Here is a 21,978-nt window from a genome sequence, read left to right on the forward strand (position 1 = left end):
TCCAGAGATGTCCCCTAACGGTCTGACGCTAGCGGTTTACCTTGACCTTCGATCGATTGGTACCCGCGCGCTGCCACAGTGACGAAAGAGTGATCTACCCTTTAGAAGTTATTTTCCTCGGGCCTCTTCCTACTATCACTTCGAGTCTTGTGGCTGTTTGAGTCAGCGTTGTTGGCCGATTTTGATCAAATCAGGCCGGCTTCGGTCTCCACGGTATGTCTTAGTCTTTTTATACATGTCGGACCCACCGTTCAGGGTGGACTCACATGTGTATGAGGTGCAACAGTAAAAATCAATTTCAGCATTTCCTCCAATGCAGGGTCTCTATTCGTTCTATGTATGTTCTATAAAATTCAAGACGAAGGTCTGCGTTCCTAATTTATCGGGTTCGATGATCCTTAGGTTGTCCGTGGGCTCGGGTGCCATGAAATGCCGCGGTCGTAATAGCAGTGTGGTACGGATGGGGTAGTCCAGCGAGCAGTGGCGGAGTCGTCACCAAGCTTGACCACGGGGCTCAGCAACTGCAAGTGTCCCCAGTGGCTTTTCTCAAAGGTTGTCATGATGGGCGATTCCCGAGTGAAATATTCCGGGTAGACCCTCTTCCAGCCATTCAGGACGACCATCAGCAGCTCCGACACATACTGCGAAGGCTCCATGGTCTCCCACTGGAAAGTCTCCTGATTTTTCTGCACAACCTCCGGAGAATATAGGCCGATCTCAGGCTGAAGCGAGATCGCATCAGCGGCAACCAAGGAGCTGAGCACGCGGTAGGATCCTCCATTTCGCGTGCGGTCACGAAGTGCCATCAAAGCACCGAGAGCTCCAACAAGTCCGGTAGTCATATCCGAGATGGGAAGGGGAGGAAGAACACTGGTTCCATCGGCATAACCAAGCGATTTTCCGGATACGAAGGAAGCACCGGAAGCCGCATCTCCGATTTGCTGCCATCCCGGTCGCTCGTAGAAGGGACCATCGGGCCCATAAGCGTTTTCTTCTACGTAGACAACACCTTTGCCTCGTTTACTGGCTATTTCCAGAAGTTGGTTCAAGCCGAATCCTTTTCTCTCCAGAGAGCCCGGGCGGAAGCCTTGGATGAAAATATCCACATCTTGACACAGCTCCTTCAATCGAGCTACGTCGTCGACATCGGTAAGGTCTAGGTCAATGGTCCGTACTCCGGCATTCAGGGTCAGTTGCAAGGCCTATTGCGGATGTTAAGGTCAAGTCATCGAGTAGAGCCCACAGTATGGATGATCTCTTACATTGATATCCGGAAGTTTGCTGCAGTTGACGCGGATCACATCGGCCCCGAGTGCAGCCAAGGTGGTTCCAATCACCGGGCCGGCGATAATTCGAACAAGCTCAATTACCTTGATACCAGCCAGTGGACGCCTGTCTTCCGGCAGAACTGGCAGAGGGGTCGGTAGCGTTGGTGCAGCATGGGACTGATGGGAATAGTTAATGAATGGATGGGCCTGCAGCCGCTTCCCCATCAATGTCTTGCTCCACCCATCCGGAGTGTGACAGATGCTCCCGCAAAATCCATTTTTAATCATGATCATCTCCAATTCATCTGCGGTGAACTTCTGGGTCTGCTCGCGAATCAGACTGTAGGCATCGGCTGCGGATTCGCATTTGGTTGCGGGATCGATGCCAATGGCGTGCAGAACGGGATCCGCATGAAGTGACCCATGGAGCTGGTACCAAACACCAGGAGTCTTAGTCGGATAAATGGCTGTTGTTCGAAGTCTGAGGGGGTTTTCAAAAACACCCTTCTCGAAGTCGCGGTCAAAAATTGAAGAACCCTTGCCCATCTTCATAAGTTCAGTGACCTCGGATCCATTCAACCGAATCGTCAAAATAGATCCAAGCCAGATTGCAGCTTGGTCGGTATTGATAGTCACGCTACGGTCTTCCGCTTCTTGACCATCCCTTTCGGCCAGCAGCTCATTAGCAACAACACCACACATGGCATGAAGCGCAGCGGCGATGACAGGAGCTTTGAGTGGTCCTGGAATCATGGGGTCGTCATAGCCCTCAAATTTGACCGAATTCCATGCATTGCGGTTCTGGGTAAAGTTGGGCGTCGAATTAGCGAGGAGTTCAAAGACTCGACGAGCATCGTGGGGGACGGCGAGAAAGCTCTTGTCCACGAAAGTGCCCGGTCCATAGATATCTGGGCTGGCAATAGTCTCGTGTGTAGCAGACATCTTGAACCGCGTAGGTACAGGAGGTGGAAGTTTGAGAATGAAGAACGGCTTTTGTTTGAAAGTGTGAGTCAGGATTTCAGCGCCTATTTATACCAGGAATAGCAGGCGCTGATTGTGCACTTTCTGGCCAGGTGGCCGCACTATCTTGGCCAGTGTTTCCGTAATGAAGCTCCGAGGATCTTCTATTTGCCCCCCGGATCTTTTGTGCCACGGCCGGATGTTCAATCTGAGTGCTCGGTCGCGAAAGTAAGAAATCGAACTTCCGGTTTCACGACGAATAGACATGCTTTCGGAATTTTGGGAGGCTTAATGGTGAAAAGGACACATTCGGCTCCTCGGCCCCCAAAGACGAAACCCCCAACTCCTCGGTCCGAGGAAGTATCTCCGAGGCTGACGTCGTCCTCGGTCGGACCCAAACAAGGGACTAGTCTGGGTCTCTAGTGCACGAAAAGCGACAGCTTCCCTTACTCCTGCATGCTTTTTGCTGCAAACTTCATCTACTAATACATACTTTGTTTGCGTGCGCCCCAAATTGGAACGAGCTAGGAAATGGCTCATTTCCCGATCAAAACTGTTGGGATCATTGGTAAAGGTGTGATGGGCTCTATTTAGACGCTGTTCTTTCTCATCAAGGGTCTCCGAGTCATCGTAACGATCCGGCATCCGGGGCCGAGGCGGGGTTGCGCATATTTCTTGAAGGAAAATGGCCGCTCATACAGTATGCTGGTCTGTATGAGACAGCGTTACTAGCCAACTGCTACTTCATGGCGAATATATTGGAGCTCCTTGAACGCGGCGATGCATTTATTCGGATCATCAACACACACTATCTTTGATTTGATCAACACGGTGTCTGAAATACAGGGAACTCTTCAATTTTTGAGAACTCACCCTGACGGAATCTAACATTTGATGAAATTGTAAGTGGTCGTTCGATCGACGGGGAAAGGTGGAGGATACACTGAGCTTCATTGCATGTCTAAATTTCTCCAGCTCACTCCGTAGTATACTGTTCTATACTGTGTTTATTTCATACTTCCTTATTTTAATATCCACACAGTAGGATACTAGAAATATTAAGTAGAACTATTAAGTGCTAGCACAGTATTTAGGAGTTTTGTTGCTAGGTTTAAGCACCCAGGATAGAAGGTGGTTTTAAGCATAGAGACTAAGTACCTAGGTCTATGTTGCTTGTTCTATAGATACCTCTCCCCTCCCCTACAGAGAAGGTTTTAGGATTCATCATTGCGAGGGTTTTTGCCTTGCTACGGTTGATGTTGGAAGAGGTCAGCGTAGCGAGTTATACCCAAACACAGTAAGGTTGGATGAAATATTTTGTTGAGAACATCGCACCGTGACGACTGCCCTTTTCAATGCGATAAGACGAGCACGTGATTCTATCTTCACGTGCCCCGGCCATCTTGGAGCATCGACGGACCCCTGCAACAATCTAGCGATCCACTTTCCCATTGCCCACGAACACCAAGCTTCTTGCGAAAATCCATGAAGAGCGAGACGTTCTGATCCATTGTGGCCGTCTATACGTATATATTATTTGATCGTTTTTCATGCCTAGAAACCCCGAATCAGCCTCAGCCAATGAGCCAGATATTGTATTTGATAACACCGTCCTCCACATGAAATATGCATAGCGTACACCAGAAGCGAAAAACAAGATCATATCATTCAAACTCGCGCTCGGGATGTATAATGTGCAAGTGAGTTTCCTTGATTCATCTGAATATACATCAACTAAACGCTGTAAAGGAGACGACACAAGAAATGTGACGAAACTCATCCGGCTTGTCTCAATTGTACCAGCTTAAGCAGGGAATGCGAGGGTTATGAACTGGTCATCGATAGGAGGAGGCGAGAGTGGCGTGATACCAAGGCTAATAACTCTGCCAATGATCAGCAAAACGTAGCTCTGCAACTCCGGCATGGCTATGTGCCACCCCTTGCTGCCATCCCTCTGCCTTTGACCAGTGCCTCCAAGATGAATCTCACCTGGGATGAGCGGTTCCATTTGGATTTCTACCAAAATCGCACTGCGGTACGATTTTGGCGATACTTTGGAATCCCATTCTGGGATGTGTTAATTATGCAAATGAGCGAAAGTTGTCCTGCAGTCCGTCATGCCACGATTGCTATGAGTGCATGGCATTCCCAATCGGAAATATCTTCCACCAGTGGCACTCATACGGACACCCGCCTAGCTTTTTCTCATTCCACAAAAGCAATCACTTACCTCCGAGAAAATCTAGTTGGGGAAATCCAGACTCCGGGCAATTTGAACCGCACTCGCAAACAAATAGTGCTAGTTACATATGTTATTCTCACCATACTTAATCTTTCTCAAGGAGATCTTTCTTCTGCTCGCTATCACATCGCCTCCGGATATAAGCTTTTGACGGATTGGGACATCCAGAAAGATGAGAATTCCACTTGCATCGCGCTCAGACAGGCGTTTTCCCAGCTCCATGTGAACTGGTCTTTTTGATCTCATCCGGAGTTATTTTTCGACGATATTGAACTACAGCCGGCCTCGAACACTACAGCCGCTCCATCCAACATTACCCAACGTATATCTACGGGTACTGATCGTATGGACCGCGTTCAACAGTTTGTAATGACGGTCACAGGCTTCATACTAGATGTCACTGCGAGCGGGTTTGATATTGGGCCATTAAGCTTTATCATCCGCGGTGCAGAAGTAGTATCGGCCAAGCTTCGGCTCTGTAGAACCCGTCTCAGAGCCTTCCTTTGGATGCAGAGGTTATTACGTCAAATTTACTGGTGACGCGCGCTTAGCAAGCTCCGCACGCCGATGCCCTGAAACGAGGGTTGAAAGGGATCTGAAAAAAGAAAGTAATTTCGGTAATTGACAAGTAGTTGTGTTGGATACTATAGTAATAAGGTTCAACAGCCGCCTCGCTGCTTTTATTGTCGCGAACGTGCAATAGACAGACCAGTTCCGCCTCCTTACATACATAGGAAAATCGAAAGAGTACCAAACCAAGGAATAGAAAAAGAAGTACCATTTTCCACCTCCAGATCTAATGCCGGGCAAAGACTATTCAGGGCTCATTTATACTAATGTTGAATAATGTAAAACGACTGCAACCGTCACCTAGAATTCCAGCGACAGTTTTAGAATTGACTAGATCTGAGCTTAGATTGGGTCAATTCTAAAACTTACAATAGCGGTCTTCTAAGCGAACATTCTCGTCTCTGGCCTCTTTATTGAACTTATTCCCCTTGCGCTAAATAATACTCAAATTTCCGGATAGGTAATATCTACGGTCGTTTAAGTTCCTACTACACCGATATAGCATCGTAGGTCAAAGTGAAAATTTGCTGTCGAGGTTAAGGACGGGACTATAGCGTTTTAAAGTCTCCTATATATAAGTAGCGACAACTAATATATCGTGGATCGTTTAAGCGACGTGAGAGTGCGGATTGACTTGAGTATTGTAGAGGCTTCATACGAGGCCAAAGGGACAGTCGGAAGCTAGTGCCTGTTGCGCCAAATCCATGCCAGGAGATCGCATCTAGCAACTGTCCACGTACCCGACGAAGATTCCATGTGGCCGTCTCAACTCGGGGCAGGAAGAACAGATGCTCTTCTGTAGTCGCGCCAGATTTCCAGTCAAATCGGACTAGTCGAAACTCTATCCAGAACACTCCTTTAGGGAAAGCGAGCGCTGACATGTGGAGGAACAAGTCGCTAGCCTGAGTAGACATGGACAGAGGATCTGGACCAGTCCACTTGAAAGCCGACAGATTGTCGCAAGTGGGATGGAAAAAGCATTCGATCGAGGATGACCCTGAAGTCTCATATCCTGCAGGCTCGCTGTCATCCGAGAGGATCTGACGAGGATGTTGGAAGTCGGTAGCGAGACAAGGAGGCGGTGTCGGTATGCCAGAGCACTCTTGCCAGATGGCGTGAAGGTCGAGATCCCAATCACAGTCTGCCAATATTAGCGCAAAACAGCAATGAAACAACGGGTACAGACCATTGTTGTTTGCTTCGTTCATTTTTGTTCTAGATTCGCTGTCGAAGGCTGGTGGGAAAATACAGAAGTGTAGATAATAGCAATTTGACGAGGACTGGGAGGGACAGAACGTCAAAGGCTGAGCAGAATCTTTTTTATATCTTCAATTACGGAGTCAGGGCAAATTAGGCAGGCTTTATGGCCACATGCTAAGTTCTCGAAAATCAAACTTTTGGTGTATCAACGGCTGTGAAACGTTGGCACTCCGTCACTAAACCCAACGGAACTTCACGGGCGGTGGTGTGAGGCTCTAAAAAGAAGGATGATATTTAGGACAGAAGGTAAATAGATAGCAGAACTATTCAGGAGTCATTGTCCTCACGAACGCTCGACAACACTAAGACTTCATCAAGGCCTATCAACATGGTAGGCTTGAGTATTGCTCGCTTGCAAGGCTGAAACGACGCCGTTACAAAGTGCTTAAGCTGCTCGCTTTTGATCCCATAGTATTAATGCCTGCTTATCGCAGAGCTGTAGAAGGATCTCGCTGTCGCTTGCTAGCCACTCATTTGACTCCTGAAGCTGTCGCTGCTCTTTCTCGAGTCGTATCTTCTCGGCAGATTTGACAACGTAGCATTCCTATAAGCAGAAGTACAGGTCGAGCAGTTTGAGGGCTGGTGTAGCCAGGGCGCCGTTGTAGTGGAGAAGCTTCATGAATTCCGCCGTAAGGGAACCGGGTGTGCGCACTGGAGCCTATGCAGTATTAGTGATCTGTTCCTTTGCTATCGAAGAGGGTCTGACTAACCTCAGCCTCGATGGTTGCAGCATCTGAAGATTGCTGTGGGTGGCTTTGCAACTTGTTCTCATCTTTTGGGTCTTGGGAAGCCCGGCACTGTCTCTTGGCTGGCCGGTCACACAAGGAAGGTGAAGTGGGTTGGTCTATCGTGGCCTTTGAAATGATACGCAAGAGAAATTGTACTCGCGATTCTTTTATAGGCCGACAGTCACATTGAAGCTGCTGTCATTGCCACCTATGACCGTCCAGCCTGAGTTCGACCGCCTTTAAAAGAGTCAGTGAGCGATTCCTCAACTTTTACCTTAACTGTTGACGCTCGATCTCATCTGCTACTCACCCCGAGTTACTCAATTTAATGTGGGAGCAACAGATGAAACCTTAAACAAAGACTCGCAAAAACTGCCTCCTAATGATATTTTGTAATTGTAACTTTGATGTATTGGATGCTATACATCAAGGAGTCGTTGAAGTCGAACGTGACTTTGTTGTTAACAAACTTTTTCGAAATGTGGAGGTACAGATAATAATTCCGAGAGTTCATGTCAAGTGACACTCAAAACAGCCATCTCGCATTGCATCACGAGAGGTGTAGATAGGTTTCACAGACCACCAAATTTCATCCTCGGAGACCGCCTCAACAATGTTTGACGAGTGTTGTCGGATTCCATTCTGGTTCGAATAGCCCTTTGGATGCAGTCGTCTCTTGCTAGATCAAGCGATCTCTTCAAACTGAAGCGTTTGAGTCTGGTGTTTGCTAAAAGCGCATTAACTATTAAGAAATGACTATCCTTGACTGCCAACATCAATGGATCCTCAAAATATTCATTCCGAAGGTTGGCATCAATTTGATTATGAAGCAATAGTGCCTGGACCATCTCTAAGTCACCACCACGGGCAGCAATGCAGAGTGCAGTGTCGTGAGATACGATCGTGCTTTCATTGATGTTCAGACGTGTGCCTTATTGCACTAATAGCCTGACCACATCATAATGGCCGTGTGCAGCCGCTTGACAGATTGGCGGATCTATAAAGCCCCTCCTATTGATCTCTAAGCTCCCTATACTTAGCAGACAAGTAACCGTGCTCACGCATCCGCGGGATGCGGTAATGGAGATTGGAGAGTGATCTGCAACGCAGAGATTCGGATCGATCTCTGGCACCGTAAGCAGTCGTCGTAGAAGTACGGTATCTAATCTGGTCGCGGTGTGGTGTAGGGATGTGGACGGCATTTCGAATTAAATAAGATGGCATGCTGTCCTGCAGCTGGCTCCGTGTACTAGAGACTATGCCAAAGCTTCTCTGAGGTAGAGTATTATGCAACTTTACAGCCAGTCTATTTCTTTGGTCTGCACCCAATGGCAAAGGCTATAAGTCTTCCATTACTGTATACTTCAACCAAGTATAGAACAGACATCTCCAATGCCTTTCGAATGGGCTTCTTGACAGAAATAGCAGTTAATACTATGCACTTCTTGATACTGTACGGTGGCGTGCCTTTCTGGGCTCCGCGGACTTAGTAATTATCTTCAAATCAATTGCGCATTTCTACATCATGACTTCGTAGGACTTCTAAAAATTTCCATCTCCTTCGCGCCATAACAGAACATACGTTGCTCTCTACTCACCTCGTCTTATTATTGATGCGTTCGTGTTCAATGGATCGAAGTAGGAGGCCTTATTACGATCATTATGGAAAATGCGCACTGGATCGTTCTCTTGTCAATCAGTAGGCAAACCTTCAGAGAACTTCATTCTGCCCACTCTTTGACCTAGCCGCCCGACCAGCTAGTGAGTGCAGAAGCCGGTGTCCCAACAACTGCGGAGAGCAAGACAGTCCATTCACGCAAGACAAGCTCGTGGGCATTTGCGGTCGGTACTGTAGGTGAAAAATCCTCAGATATTCGATGTAGCGCTCGGGACGACCCAAGCCTTGCGATTATGTGGCCTCATCGAATGCGGACACCTTGTATTGGGGAGCCACGAGAGTTCCAGGGCCATATATGACCCCAAAGCTTTGATATATCTTTTCGTATACTTCTCCGGATTTCATCTCCATGATAAGCAACGCCTCAAGTAATTCGCGCTTCCACTAAGCTGATTTTCTTCTCAATATCCGAATTGACTCGTCGAGATGCTCTATTAGTATATTGAACACGAAACAGACCTTGTGGACTGTCGCCTCTTTGGAGGCTAGAAGGGCCGCAGTGAACTGGACAAACGGCATTGGCAGCTGTATAAGGTAGTCGACCTTGCGCCAATCCGTATTCATTGGTTTGTACGGACAACTCCCGTTCTCTTGGCTGTATTGGTTAACAAATCTTTGCAATCTGCCGGCTCATTTCAACATCAGAAAGACCCAATTCCATCGGGCACTCTCATCATCTAGCGGCAATAGATGAATCCGTGTAGGCTGAAGACACAAGAACTCATCGCGCTTCCGGAGGGTCTCGTTGACATATTTTGCAAATGATCGAATCTGCAAAATGTAAGGGTCAGATTTGTTTTTAGTCATGAGGACGGATTGGAGTTGCCGGCGGTGTCGAAGAGCACGCAATCTCGGCGGTCGGGTGCAAACCGCGTGAGGTTCGCCAGGGGACTTCTGGGCCAGTCTTTCAGTATTATGACGCTTGAGGGGCCGGTGAATGGCTTTGAGTCTTGAAATACCTTGAAATCAGTCGACTGGCTTAGGCGACGACATACCGAAGACCGCGACATTGGGGCTGACGACGACGATAAGGCGCTAATTGAACTCATCGCGCTGAAGGGTTGTAATACTGGCGGTGAGAGCGGCTAGAATAAATAGAATCATATGCAAAGCAAGCGAAACTGGTGCTAGGTTTTGATGGTAAAGCGACCACTGCGTCCTAGGAGTCAGTCATCGCGTCAAACATGATATATCTTGGTCTCCTGACTAATATGTTCGCTCTTTTCTCCCGAGTGTTGAGGTTGATGCATTTTGTGGCCAGATTGAGGAACCATTGATGGTGGAAATGAGACGATGAATTTATACGTCCTAGGGATGTAGATAGCCCGTAAATTGAACCATCAGCGGCTTTGCCAGTCTTAACGTGAACAAAAGTTGCAAATATCCCACCGCATTCTCTTTGACAGCTAAATCGGGTCTTGATATTTTATTACCTTTAGGATCGAGTATTAACAAACCCTGCCCGTTACACAGCGGGGATGGTTTGAGCAGTGAAAATTAATAACGTCAACGATTTCCAACGCCTCATTGGATCAATAGACGTGTTTACTACGCATTTAGTTGAATCAACGTGCTAGTAATTTGAGCTATAAGCACTAGCAAAATTCTCTTACATATCATCGAGGCTTTCACTGGCCCTTTGGACATGTCTCAGTCATTCAACCGTTAGTTAGACATGGTCAAGGCATAATCGAATATATCTACATAAGTGGGCGTCGAACCGGAATGAAGAGCAAAATACAAATTTTATCCATCTTCTGTTATCGATTCCTCCTGGACCAACATTCCTGCCTGAGATGGCGACGAAAGAAAGAAATGAGCTTTTCGAAATCATATCCTTATATAGTGAGACCAATGACTCTGACGCTCAAGGTTCCACCTCTGAGCCCTCGGAGGATGATATCTCGGAAATAAGTGAAGACCGCGAGTTCGTGGTGTCGGATGAAGATCAATCACCCTATTCAAACGGATCCTCGTCTTCCGACTACAGCCAGCACTGCCACCATATGCATGACAATGACTTTTCTGATCCTGTAAGTTGTATGGGGAAATTGTTTCCAATAAATAAGCTGACATCCCCAGATTGGCTAGAAAATACCGATAGGCACAATTGCCAAACGCGTTACCCACTAGGATGATGGTTCTTCTGTTGTACAGTATTTGGTCCTATGGCGGTCCTGGGAGCAGGAAAACCACATGTGAGTAGTATGGCCGAGGAAACTTGATCTGTACTTAATACGGAAACTGTACATATCTCTAGCGATGTGAATGAACAATGTTCAATAGCTCATACTCAATGTTGAGTAACAAATGTTGACCGATGATGACGACGTGATATCAAGCAAGCAGTCTATGAGCATTTGCAGCTTGTTACTGTCACCAGGATGTCCCCTCTGACAATGTAAGCCATCTGGGTTCCGGTGAGCGCACGTAATATAAAAGTACTTGATCTCGTCTGGTCTTCGGTAGATAGCGTTTCCTTTTATCTCGGAGGGCTAAAACTCATTCAAGCCTCCCGATATAGCCTCATACACTAGTTTCATCGCCAAAAATCAACCAAATTTACTCAGATTCTGCACACCAACGTCGACGAGGGCCAGTATCTGCGGACTGCTACTAGAAGCTCTTTCTGAAGAGAGGGACTGTTTGATATTGCCCTTGATGTTGCAAGTACTCGAACGTCTATTTTTGTCGTAGTGGTGGCGCGCGAAAGGGTACGTATTTTGACTTCCAATAACCAATAAAGGTGCTAAATGCTGCAGGAAGCAAGTTTCTCATGTTGATCGCTCCTCGAAAATCCCGATCGCCAAAGCCCCTTTCATATGTTCAAAGACCGAGGAGCTCGTTTAGAAGTGGGAATAGTCAAAGCTCTGTGGCCAGAGTATCAATATCACACTCTCTTCCACCATAATTCCATAAGGTCACGCACCAGACAAAGCTGATAGCCGAGACAAATTCGTATCTATCGAGAATGGCGTCGTTCATGTCTTCCTCCAAGCACAGCTCACGAACCTGGAACCGCATGACTATCAGATCGGAATCCTGGAGGCAGCACATTCAGCAAACCTGAAGATTATCCTTCTCGGTGCGAAAACGGCGAACCGTACAAAATATCTTAGGGGAAGCCTCATTCGCCTCCAGCATTCCCTGCTCAGAAGATTCCCTCCTTTTTCGTTCAACAGCTGGTCAACTGATGGGTATTGGACGCGGTTGTTACTGATTCAAAGTCGATCGAGGAGGCTAGTTGGATACTTAAGACTTTGCGTCCACAGAGCCTCGATGAGACAGCATATGTCTGTTTAAGCCTTCTAGTCCTAAATTTCGGGCCATTCTTCAACACGCTAATATCGAAATGGAGCGCGAGTGCTGGTTCTGTCGAGTACTCCAACGGCTTTATCTGGACATATTCCGTAGTGGATCCCATAAACATTAAGATACGCGCGGGCAAATCTGACAGTTCCACAAGTTAATCTGTTTCCTCCATGTGAAGCGAATGAGCGGAACATCTTGGCTTGCTAGGGTAAAGCTTATATTTAGACTCGAAAGGCCGAGTAGAGAGAAGTTGATGATTCTAGCTGAGCTCCTAGAAGTGTTATATATATAGGCCACCTCTTCTTATAAGCCTATCAATCACTCCTAGAGTCGGCATGGGTGTTGGAAGGATTTAGTGGCTTATAGTAACGCTGTTGGTATCTACGTTTTGATTTGATTGTTTTCTTTTTGCTGATCTCTTTTACTTCTTGGACGCGTTTTGAGTTGGCGAAAGGAGGAATTTAAGGGAGAACTAAAATTGTTTGACAAGGATTTTTATTGCTGGTCGCCGCTATAGGACTAGACGAATGTTTGGAATGAATGGTCGTCAGTTAACATCTCTCTCCATCTGAAATCGGTCTATGCCTCGGCCGATCTAGTAGGGAAAGGAGCTAGAGAGAGTCAACTGCTGTACATAAGCATAACACCCCCTTGAGGCTTGCAGACCAGGGATCCCGATATAAATATCTAGACTGAGCGACAAGAAGCCGGATTTAATGGCAGAATATCGCTATGCCACTACCATAGTACATAGCTAGAAGGAGTCACAGAACATTAATGCTGCGATGATGAGTCTAGCGTTATCTGTTCGCGACTAAGTTAGATTCCTATTGGAAATGCAGCTCAAAGGTATGTTTGTTGCAAACAACCTCCTTGCGTAAAAACGAACCCCCCTGCATCTTCAAGGCATCGGGCATGATTGAATCGATAGTCAAGATGACTTGATCTATCCCCTTAGCAACCCCTATAGGTGGATGGTGTTAGGATAGGTTCCAGATCGCCTTCTACGACAGTGTCGGGGTCGTGTCGCGCCCTATCCGCTAGTTGCACTCAGCTGGTGCAGTTGAGTTGGTCGGCCGGAAAGAGACCAGCAATGAATATACAAAATCAATAACCTGCTCGATCTTGTATACGTACTATTTCGCGCTTTCCTCGCCTTCGCTAGCCGAGGCTGCCTCCCTGATATTCCTAATAAAGACAGTTGCCGCCTAATTAGACAACCAACCCAGCGTCTCAGCATGTTGACCGACATTAACCACGGGATAACTATAACCGTAGTTATTGTAGGCACATGGGAGCCGCAGAAATGTGGTTCAACGTTGAACGTGAATTTTGCGAGACGCACCTTTTGTAATCGACCTATGGTGAGTCACTATTGTTACGCTGTCGACGATGCAGATTTTTTCAATCATTAAATTGTCGCCTCATCCTAAGAAGCCATGAAATGAGCCTTGTGACTGTTTCTCACCAGTGTCGATGATTGCCGCATCACCCTCCCAGGCTGTTTTAGTTAGACTGTCCAAATGAAAGCATTAGGTCAGCGTTGTTCAGACAACTATTGAGAAAATAATACATAAACCTGCTAGTGTCCGGTATTGCCTCTCGTGAAAAGAATGCCCCGCCTCATCTCAAAGTTTGCCGAATGGCTTACGAGAGCTTCCGTCCAAGATATATTCAGCCTCTGTGGGCTCCTCGCTCTCGTATGCTGGCTATTTTATAGCCTCGGGCGCCGGTACAGCCATTTGCCGTTAAGGTTGCAGCACGTAGTATCCTAGAGACGCTTTTTCCAAGCGCCAACACCAGGCCTGCTCCAGTGGCTGGATATCCTATCATACCTACAAGGGGGGTAGTCGCAGCGCTGTTGATTACTAACATCGTTGCAGTCAGCGTTCATGTTCGATCATGGGCGGAAGTGCAGAAGCGAGCCGGATTCTTGGCGGTCACACACCTTGTTCCCCTCTGCTCCGGGTTTAGCTTCAGTCTCCCTGCCTATGTCTACCGCGTCGAACGGGGCACGTTGCAATGGGCCCACCGGTGGCTAGGCCGCGTTTGCGCATTGCATTGCCTGCTTTATAGGTCCGTCTTAGGCACAGTCGCTCGGAATACAAGACTTGCAGCTCCCCTCGTCATTCCGCTCGTGGTGCGTGAAGCGGGCTAGAGAATGGCAGCCTCCCCGATTTATCTGCGATATGCTGGCTAGAAAAGTGGCTAATGTTGAATAGGCTGGTTGTAGTCTCCTGTCGATCTTGCCCTAGACGCTCGCTGCGATCCTTCAACGTTGGCCGCAACTCGGCCTGAAGATCCACTATGTGCTTGCTACGGTCGCCACCGGCGCCCTTACCTACCATTTGATCGACCGCGCATCGGCCTACCGCTGGGTTCTACTAGGCGGTATTTGCACCGGATTGTGCTAGAGTGCTGGGACATGTCTGCATACCATGTGGTTTCACAGGTCGTGGCGCATCGCCTCCCGACGGGCCCTCGCGCGGTCTTTCAACCGGCTCTTATAGCTTGACATTGCAGTTCCCATGAAGTGGGTGGCTCAACCGGGGCAGTACGTACAGCTCTGGATGCCACGCTTAGGGGTGAGGTCATCCTTGCAGCTTCCAGCATTTTACGTGGCGTCCGTGGACATAGTGCATAATACGCCAGGAGCACCGACCACTCGCATGTTACGCATAGTGACCCGACCCCGACCGGGCGTGACTAGAAGGATCGCATAAGCTGCAGATCACGCGCCATCCTCGACGATTCATTTTCCGGTCTGCGTGCTAGGTCCGTATGGGCATCCACCTAGCCTTGGCCAGTACGGGACCGTTGTCTTTGTACTTGAAGATATTGGACTATTCCCGCGCGCTGCCGTTCATACGACATCTCGTTCAAGAAAGCCGAAGCCGGAAGAATACCGTGCGACGGCTAGAAGTCCTATGGCAAGTTAGGCTGAAGAATTTCAGTGAGGACCCCACCCCTCCTTCCCTTCTCGGATACTTTACGGCGTCGTGTTTTAACCGGAATAGACCATCCCCACTGGGTGGGGAACGAAATCTCGCAAATCCTCGAACTCGACCGTATGTTTGACCGAAACGATTGTCTAGAGCATAGACACCGAGATGACCGGGGATTTGATGTGAGTGGATTTTCCTTCTCCCTATAGCTCATATGATAGGTCGGGCTTAACTCAGTGGCAGATCCTACAATTCACCACACATATCCTAGATACTCAGCCGATGGACCGGATTCACTACCGCAACCGTACGCGCTTGAAATATCATTTCTATGCCATCAATATCGACAAGGAGTCGGCATACCTAACGGATGGTAGAGGTGGAACGACCGCAGTTTCAGGTATGAGCGTTCCCTCTTTTACCCACTTGGTTTTTGCTAAGCTGAACCTTATTAGTGTGCGCTAGCAAGTCGACACGCGCAGCAGTACGTCGCATTGTTCATTCCAGAACGAGTGGTGATTGTCGATTGATTGACCTGGAGCTAGAACCCTCCTATAAGTGGTGGGCAGACAGTGACCCTTTCGTCTATGACACAATTGCATCGCCAAGAGAACCCTCTAATGCTGGCAGAATTTTTGAGCCCGGGTGGCCACCGACTGCCATGCCCGTTGCGTATCCTGTTCCTAGGCAGGCCACTCGGCTGTCTAGAGAGACCTTAGTGGATAATAGACGATCTTGGCAGAGTGATGATTCGGCGTTTAGAGGGCAGAGTGCCAATCACAAAAAGTGGGTTCGGCAGAAACTCACCGAAGGCGGCGTCTAGGTCAGCCAGTCTTGACAAAGTTGGGGGCCCCTATGTCATAGACACGGTCAAGCTGATATATGAGGTGCAGGACAATTTGATTGCTCCAGCAGCCATACATATCCGAATTACTTAATATACTTCATACATTGGATGCGGCCGATGTTGCTTTATAATCTCTGGATCTTACGGAACAGGCTGGGATCTGCTCTGAAACTTTTACTCAACGTTACTTTGACTCAATTTAAAAATACCAAAGCAAGCATAGAGTTGAATGAAATTGGCTTATATATTGTTTGTTAATGCGAGATGTGAAATGTTGTGGGGATATGGTGAACAGCGGGGCCGCGAAGGGGAACATCTCGAAGCGCGGAGGTTTCTCTCCAAGTCACCCATGCTATTATAAGATTAAATTCGCCTGCAGCCTTAGTTGGTCACTCTAATTCATCCAGCGCCTTTACCAAAGCAACAAGGCAAAGCCGTTACGTTTGGTCGACCTCCCGGAACGCAAGATTACAAAGACCCGACTAGCATAGTACATATACAACAAAGAAAAACATCCTATTTATGATACTATAACTTGCCAGAGTTTCTCGATTTATACATCAACATTAAGTTCCTCGAATTTCTACTGCAGCGAAATGTCAAAATTATACATAGTGTCGATGCAACGCGTGAGGCGTTTGAGGTGCCCTAGCGCCCCTCAGATTTACGCATCCACTGCTGCTTGACAAAGGACCCTTTAAAATTATTTGACACGCTGTGGGGAAATACTATCATGACAATATTCACATCAATGCTTGGAAGGAGTACTGCCCTTCCCTTTCATGTACGTGGAACTATGACTCTCGTGTTATGTGAGACTAAGAGTCCCAATCTTTCATTTTGGACCCTGTTGGCCCTTGCAGTTGCTTTCAATATGGCCAACAAAATATTTCCGCTTTCTCAATCCTCATCTCGCGTATCAACCTGGGGGCATGATTGGAAGTCAGTAAGTCGATATATTATGTGGTAAGTTGCGTTTGCACAGGAAACAAGATAAATTACCTACCACATGTGCAGTACATAAGACAGACAAACGTCTCGACTTCATGTTTTGTCAGCTGACACGGCGCGGCACGACATAGGTAGCCAGATTAAGCACGTCAAGGTTACCATCTGACTCGTTATCCAAGATGTATTCTATCTTTGTTAGTACAGTGAAGATGCCCGCGGTCAACTAACTTGGGATAAATTCATCCTGATGTTTTGGATGTAGGAGCTACTCGGGCTGGAACAGTAATGCAGCTGTATTGTTGGTCAAAAGCCCTTGGTAGAAAGACTTCTCGGCTTGTCTTGTCACTTGCATGCTTCTGATTGGTGCCAAATGCTAAAGCACAGCTGCGAGGGCGGCTACCAAGAAGAGGCCTGTTGATATGCCAAGATTCTTTTTCTGCTGGCTTGAGCGACAAGTTCAAATCACATTCTGGTGGGTGGCCGAGAAGAGACGTTGTGAAGAAATGCTGATGAACTGGAGGGCCCAACGTTGACTCAACAAAGACATCTGAAAGCACCAACACATGGCCAGCTTTCAAGTTTACGTAACACAAGAGGCACTTCCTTCGTTTACAAGGTCGCGAGATAGCGCGAAGAGGCCGGGAAAAGGTACGCATGGTCGGAAAACACATTGTTCCTTTAACAGCCGTCCAATTCCGAAATATGTGGCTGTTCGACAGTTGCAGAATGAGGAGGCTAGTAATGACCTCGACAATTTTCTACTGTCACTACTGTCACCGTAGAATCAACGTCGCAGATTTTCCTTTGGGCTTCTTTTTCTTGGTCCCCCTGATGTCACGTCGAACGATGAGCAAAAGTTACTAGGAAGGATACAGAAACCAATCAAGGACATCAGTTGATGGTTACAGTCGTTCTCGAAATCGGCTTGACAGATACACTCTTGATCACTCTTTTCCGACCCCACAACCAAGGCCTAGCGCAGATCAATTATTGAGCGGGCCTCATCAAATTGATGGACATCATTAAAGGCAACAAGTATGATACCGTATCCAGGTATATAGATTACGGAACGCTTACGAGAATAAAGTGGAATTCTATAATGGGGCTCTGTAAATCATGCGGGAGGTTGCCTAGCAACTGGTTCCTGGACTTTCTGCGAGGTGACTTTTGCGATATCCGTCAATTTGACGCGGCCCGCTCAATAATTGATCTGCGCTAAGGCCTTGGCAGTGGGGTCGGAAAAGAGTGATCAAGAGTGTATCTGTCAAGCCGATTTCGAGAACGACTGTACAAACTGATGTATTGAAAGCAGATGTTCAATGATGTGTTTAAGATGTGCAGGGTCATCAGGCTGCTTTGAACGACGTATGCCACCGTTGCCACAGTGTTGAACTAAGTGCTTGATTCTGGGCAGGCTATAAGAGAGACCAGCGCCAGGCGAAGGTATAATCTATGGACGCTGAATCATTGCAAGTGGAAACGATGGATGCCCTAGAACGACTACCGGACCAAGGAAAGGGAGACCGCCAGCCGAGCGAAATGCCTATTCAGAGTGATGAGGCCTGTCCAAAGGCTATTGCCGACTCCGAGCCCCCCTTGGTAAGATAGGTACGACGGTACGTTCTATACTGTGGCTGATATTTACATTCTCTCGTGGCAGCAAGAAGCAAGCCCAAAGATAATCCTGGCGATCGAGCATTTCCAACCCATATTGGAGACACTGGCAGATCTCGATCGCGATGATCCGAAGCTCGCCTTTCAAGTGGCTCGGCATGTAGGGCTCTATCGACGTCTATGGGCCTCGTGTGTACCGAAACACCTCGATGGCGAGATATCAGATAGAAATGACAGAACTTCGAAGACAGGCACGCTGCATTTACCTATCATCCACTAAGAGATCGTACAAAATGGCAGATTCAAATATGGCACCAAGGGCAGTGTTGCTAGCGGGGAAAGTGTCGAGTGACCAGAATATGGCAGAGGTTCCGTGCGCGGCCACAAAGACAATTGTAAACGAGAGGCCGTGACTCTTTTCAGCTCTGCAGATGATGTTCAGCATCTGTTCACGTACCCGATATACGTTACACATTATGGTTTCAACCCTTGGCAGGAAGAATAGATGCTTTCTTTCCTAACGTCTCGCAGGTTGATTGATCAAATCTTGCGAGGCGGAACTCTATTCAGTACACCTCATCACAAAGAACAACGCTGACATGTAAAGAAAGAAATCATCAACTAGAGTGGAGGCGTTGAGAGGATCTGGGCCAGTCCACTTGAAAGCCAAATGGTGCTCTGGTTGGGGTGGAAAAAGCATTCGACCAAGAGAGGCCTTTGAGTCTCATGTGCCACATTTTTTGCCACATTTGGAAAGTCTAGCTAAAGATCGTCATTATTTGCAGAAAGAGATGGAGCTGGCGCCGGTATTTAGGAAAATTCTCGTCAGATTGCATAAAGGTTGAGACCGGGATCGTTATCCAGACTGTAGTGAGCAAAGGACAGCCGAGAATCTAAGCAGTGCGAACCATTTTGACCAAAGTCTTGCATCTGGTGGAATTCTTTGCCATTCGAGTCTTTGTTGGGCAAGTGGCAGGATGGTTTGAAATGACAGTGCATAGGTAGCAGAATATTGAATCGTGAATATATCAACGGTGGCCAATAACCGGGTCGTCGAACCCAGCCACCTGGACACCGCGAAGGCGGTGGCCGCAGTTCGACGACCCGGTTAGTTATTTGCGATGTGATGGAGAGAGGACTAGAATTTTAAATTTTGAATTTTCTAGGAAGTAGTAAAAAAACATATCGGGCGGGTATGAAGTGTGTGTACTCTGTCACCAGCCTCAACGAACTGTCACCTTCATCGCCTGACCGACATTCCCTGCGGAGAAGACTCTTCTATCACCCTGTGATACCAGCACATGTTTGTTGAAGCGCTGCAAGGGGAAATAAATATCTCCTACCAGTCGTTGTTTAGCTATCAACGCTATTATTGTGCTTCCTTGAGTCATATTTGCCCGGCAGGCTTGACGGGATAGCATTCCAACAGGCACAAGTAGGAGCCTGGAATTTGACTGTTGGTACGGCGACAAGGTGTTGTACCGTAGCATTTGCAATAGCCGGATTGTAAGGAGACCAGCTGGATGACGGACACCTACTTAGGCAACTTGCTTTTGTCCTTTTGTTGTCGGGAGGAGTTGACTTTGATTGTTTTTTAAATTACACAGATCATCGTTGCTGAAGCTTAGTTTCAGGTAAAGAGTCACAAGATGCTAGAATCCTCAGTGGCCGTCCATCAATTGACAGCTGACCTCGGAACCCGGGGTCGTATTCGGGGTTCGTCTTGTCAAGGGTGGTCATGGAGATCAAACAAGGGGCAATGGAATATGAAGATATTGAATATTGTATTGCGGACGGAGGAGAGAAGGAGAGAGAGAGAGAGAGAGCAAGAGATATCTATCTATCTACTCCATGGGAGACTATCCCAATGTGGGATGTCACCTGACATCCCCAACATCCCCCTCATAGGCTCTCATGCCTCCGCATCCTCCACAGTTGACCAGGCAAAACAAGCGATCTTCTTTTCAATTCAATAACAAATGCACTCTGAAATCCTGTGGGTTTTCAACCAATAGGAGGGCTCCATTCAGAATGGAAATCCTATCATGTTGTCCACTTCATTTCTTCCCTTTTCGCTCCACCCTGTTCTCACATCCCTAGCTGTGTGATGAATCCGGGGAACGCTTCTTCTCCGAGTGGCTTCGTGAAACCATCCGCCACGTTGGCCTTGCTCTCAACCCTTTCGAGGTTAATGTAGCCCTTGGCAGCAGCATCTTTCACAAAGAAATATCGCATGTTAAGCCATCTTGTCGAGTTGCGACCAGTCTTCTTGTTCAAGAGTAGCTGAGTGTTGATGTTATCTGTGTAGATCACTAACGGATCGCTTGCTCTAGGAAAACTAAAGGCTATGGCAAGTTTGCGAAGCCACATGCCGTCCCGTGCAGGCTGATCAAGTACGCACCATTCGGCGGCCGTGGTTGACGGGGCTATAATAGTCTGTTTCCTGGTTGACCATTGGATTGGACTACCTCCAAAGAACCAGACTGCGCCCTCAGTTGACTTGTAGTTCAAATTGTCTCCGTGTGAAGCGTCGGTATAGGCATAGAACTGTAACTCCTTCTTCTTTCCGAGTGTGATCGCACGATCTGGATGCTCTCGGAGGTAACGAAGGACCTGCACTATGGCTTCTTGGTCGTGAATAGTGGTATTCGCAGATTTGTGTTGTAGCTTTGTAACATAGAACCTGATATCGGGGCGCGTACGCATTGCCAACCAGTTCAGACTTCCCACAACTGACAAGTAGTCGTTGTTGTCTTCGAGGGTCGAGGTTGCATCCTCGTGGCCTTCGGACCAGTTCTATGTCGCCGGTAATGGGATACTCCTTCCTTTGCAGTGTAACATGTCTGCTTTGTGCAGGATCTTTTGGACATAGGCTTTCTGGGACATCCGAATAGTCCCGGCGTCGTAGTCTCGCTCCAGCAAGCAGCTAAGGTACTGTTTCGGTTCACCGAGGTCTTTTAGGGGGTAATACTTGCTTAGTTGAGCGATCACGGCGTCAATCTCTTTATTAGAAGGAGCAGCAACAATGCAATCATCAACATGAAGCATCAGGATGGTCATCTTTGCACCGACACCTTTCTTGTAAACACAGGGGTCATCTTCCAATGATTGGAAACCTATACCACAAAGGGTCTTGTCTAGCTCTTCGTTCTATAAGAATGCAGAATCCCTAAGACCATACAAAGCTTGGTCTAGGGAGCATACCCAGGACTTGATCCCTCCTTCGTCGTCATGATACTCGAAACCAGAGGGCTGCTGCATATACACAACCTCTCTGTGAGCACGGGAAGCATTCAAATATGCTGCAGTGAAGTCAACCTGCTTCTATTTCAGATTGTAGATAGCAATAAGGCTTAGCACGATCTTGATCAGTGCTTCGGAGACCACAGGGGCATAGCAATCTTCCCGGTCATCTTTCTTTTGCTGGAAATTTCCACACACAACCCAGCGTGCTTTGAAGGTATTAACAAATCCGTCGGTGTTTGTTTTCACAGTGTACACCCACTTGCTAGGTAGAACGCTCGCACGTTTTGGTTTGAGTACCAGAGTGTATGTCTTTTGTGCGTTCAGATCCTCGATTTGTTGAGCTATAGCAGCGTGCCA

At 47.5% G+C, this 21,978-nt stretch overlaps 8 protein-coding genes across 8 annotated transcripts; 3 read left to right on the forward strand and 5 right to left on the reverse strand.

Annotated features, from left to right (window-relative positions):
* Positions 1 to 398: 398 nt before the first annotated feature.
* On the reverse strand, positions 399 to 2,210 carry N7529_003456 (uncharacterized protein; the record flags this gene model as incomplete). Its single annotated transcript, XM_057238983.1, has 2 exons — positions 399 to 1,202; positions 1,263 to 2,210. The coding sequence occupies 2 exons, from the start codon at positions 2,208 to 2,210 to the stop codon at positions 399 to 401; spliced, it is 1,752 nt and encodes a 583-aa protein (XP_057098278.1).
* A 1,822-nt stretch (positions 2,211 to 4,032) lies between these two features.
* On the reverse strand, positions 4,033 to 4,236 carry N7529_003457 (uncharacterized protein; the record flags this gene model as incomplete). Its single annotated transcript, XM_057238984.1, has 1 exon — positions 4,033 to 4,236. One exon carries the CDS (start codon positions 4,234 to 4,236, stop codon positions 4,033 to 4,035), a length of 204 nt encoding a protein of 67 aa, XP_057098279.1.
* A 1,352-nt stretch (positions 4,237 to 5,588) lies between these two features.
* On the reverse strand, positions 5,589 to 6,248 carry N7529_003458 (uncharacterized protein; the record flags this gene model as incomplete). Its single annotated transcript, XM_057238985.1, has 1 exon — positions 5,589 to 6,248. The coding sequence occupies one exon, from the start codon at positions 6,246 to 6,248 to the stop codon at positions 5,589 to 5,591; it is 660 nt and encodes a 219-aa protein (XP_057098280.1).
* A 437-nt stretch (positions 6,249 to 6,685) lies between these two features.
* Positions 6,686 to 7,264, reverse strand: N7529_003459 (uncharacterized protein; the record flags this gene model as incomplete). Its single annotated transcript, XM_057238986.1, is given in 4 exon segments — positions 6,686 to 6,844; positions 6,861 to 6,958; positions 7,007 to 7,154; positions 7,214 to 7,264. Coding segments are annotated over 4 exon segments (456 nt in total), but the record flags the coding sequence as incomplete, so codon positions are not given.
* A 3,238-nt stretch (positions 7,265 to 10,502) lies between these two features.
* On the forward strand, positions 10,503 to 10,797 carry N7529_003460 (uncharacterized protein; the record flags this gene model as incomplete). The annotated part of the gene is made up of 2 exons (XM_057238987.1): positions 10,503 to 10,739; positions 10,789 to 10,797. The coding sequence occupies 2 exons, from the start codon at positions 10,503 to 10,505 to the stop codon at positions 10,795 to 10,797; spliced, it is 246 nt and encodes an 81-aa protein (XP_057098282.1).
* Positions 10,798 to 11,568: 771 nt separating this feature from the next.
* N7529_003461 (uncharacterized protein) lies at positions 11,569 to 12,136 on the reverse strand (the record flags this gene model as incomplete). The annotated part of the gene is made up of 2 exons (XM_057238988.1): positions 11,569 to 11,748; positions 11,924 to 12,136. 2 exons carry the CDS (start codon positions 12,134 to 12,136, stop codon positions 11,569 to 11,571), a joined length of 393 nt encoding a protein of 130 aa, XP_057098283.1.
* A 1,524-nt stretch (positions 12,137 to 13,660) lies between these two features.
* Positions 13,661 to 15,786, forward strand: N7529_003462 (uncharacterized protein; the record flags this gene model as incomplete). Its single annotated transcript, XM_057238989.1, has 6 exons — positions 13,661 to 13,718; positions 13,902 to 14,158; positions 14,274 to 14,409; positions 15,036 to 15,145; positions 15,207 to 15,363; positions 15,419 to 15,786. The coding sequence occupies 6 exons, from the start codon at positions 13,661 to 13,663 to the stop codon at positions 15,784 to 15,786; spliced, it is 1,086 nt and encodes a 361-aa protein (XP_057098284.1).
* A 2,457-nt stretch (positions 15,787 to 18,243) lies between these two features.
* On the forward strand, positions 18,244 to 18,655 carry N7529_003463 (uncharacterized protein; the record flags this gene model as incomplete). Its single annotated transcript, XM_057238990.1, has 2 exons — positions 18,244 to 18,360; positions 18,422 to 18,655. The coding sequence occupies 2 exons, from the start codon at positions 18,244 to 18,246 to the stop codon at positions 18,653 to 18,655; spliced, it is 351 nt and encodes a 116-aa protein (XP_057098285.1).
* Positions 18,656 to 21,978: the final 3,323 nt, after the last annotated feature.

The sequence above is a fragment of the Penicillium soppii genome (genome assembly GCF_028829465.1).
Source record: "Penicillium soppii strain IBT 18220 chromosome Unknown utg000004l, whole genome shotgun sequence".
In the NCBI taxonomy this organism is placed as follows: Eukaryota; Fungi; Ascomycota; class Eurotiomycetes; order Eurotiales; family Aspergillaceae; genus Penicillium; species Penicillium soppii.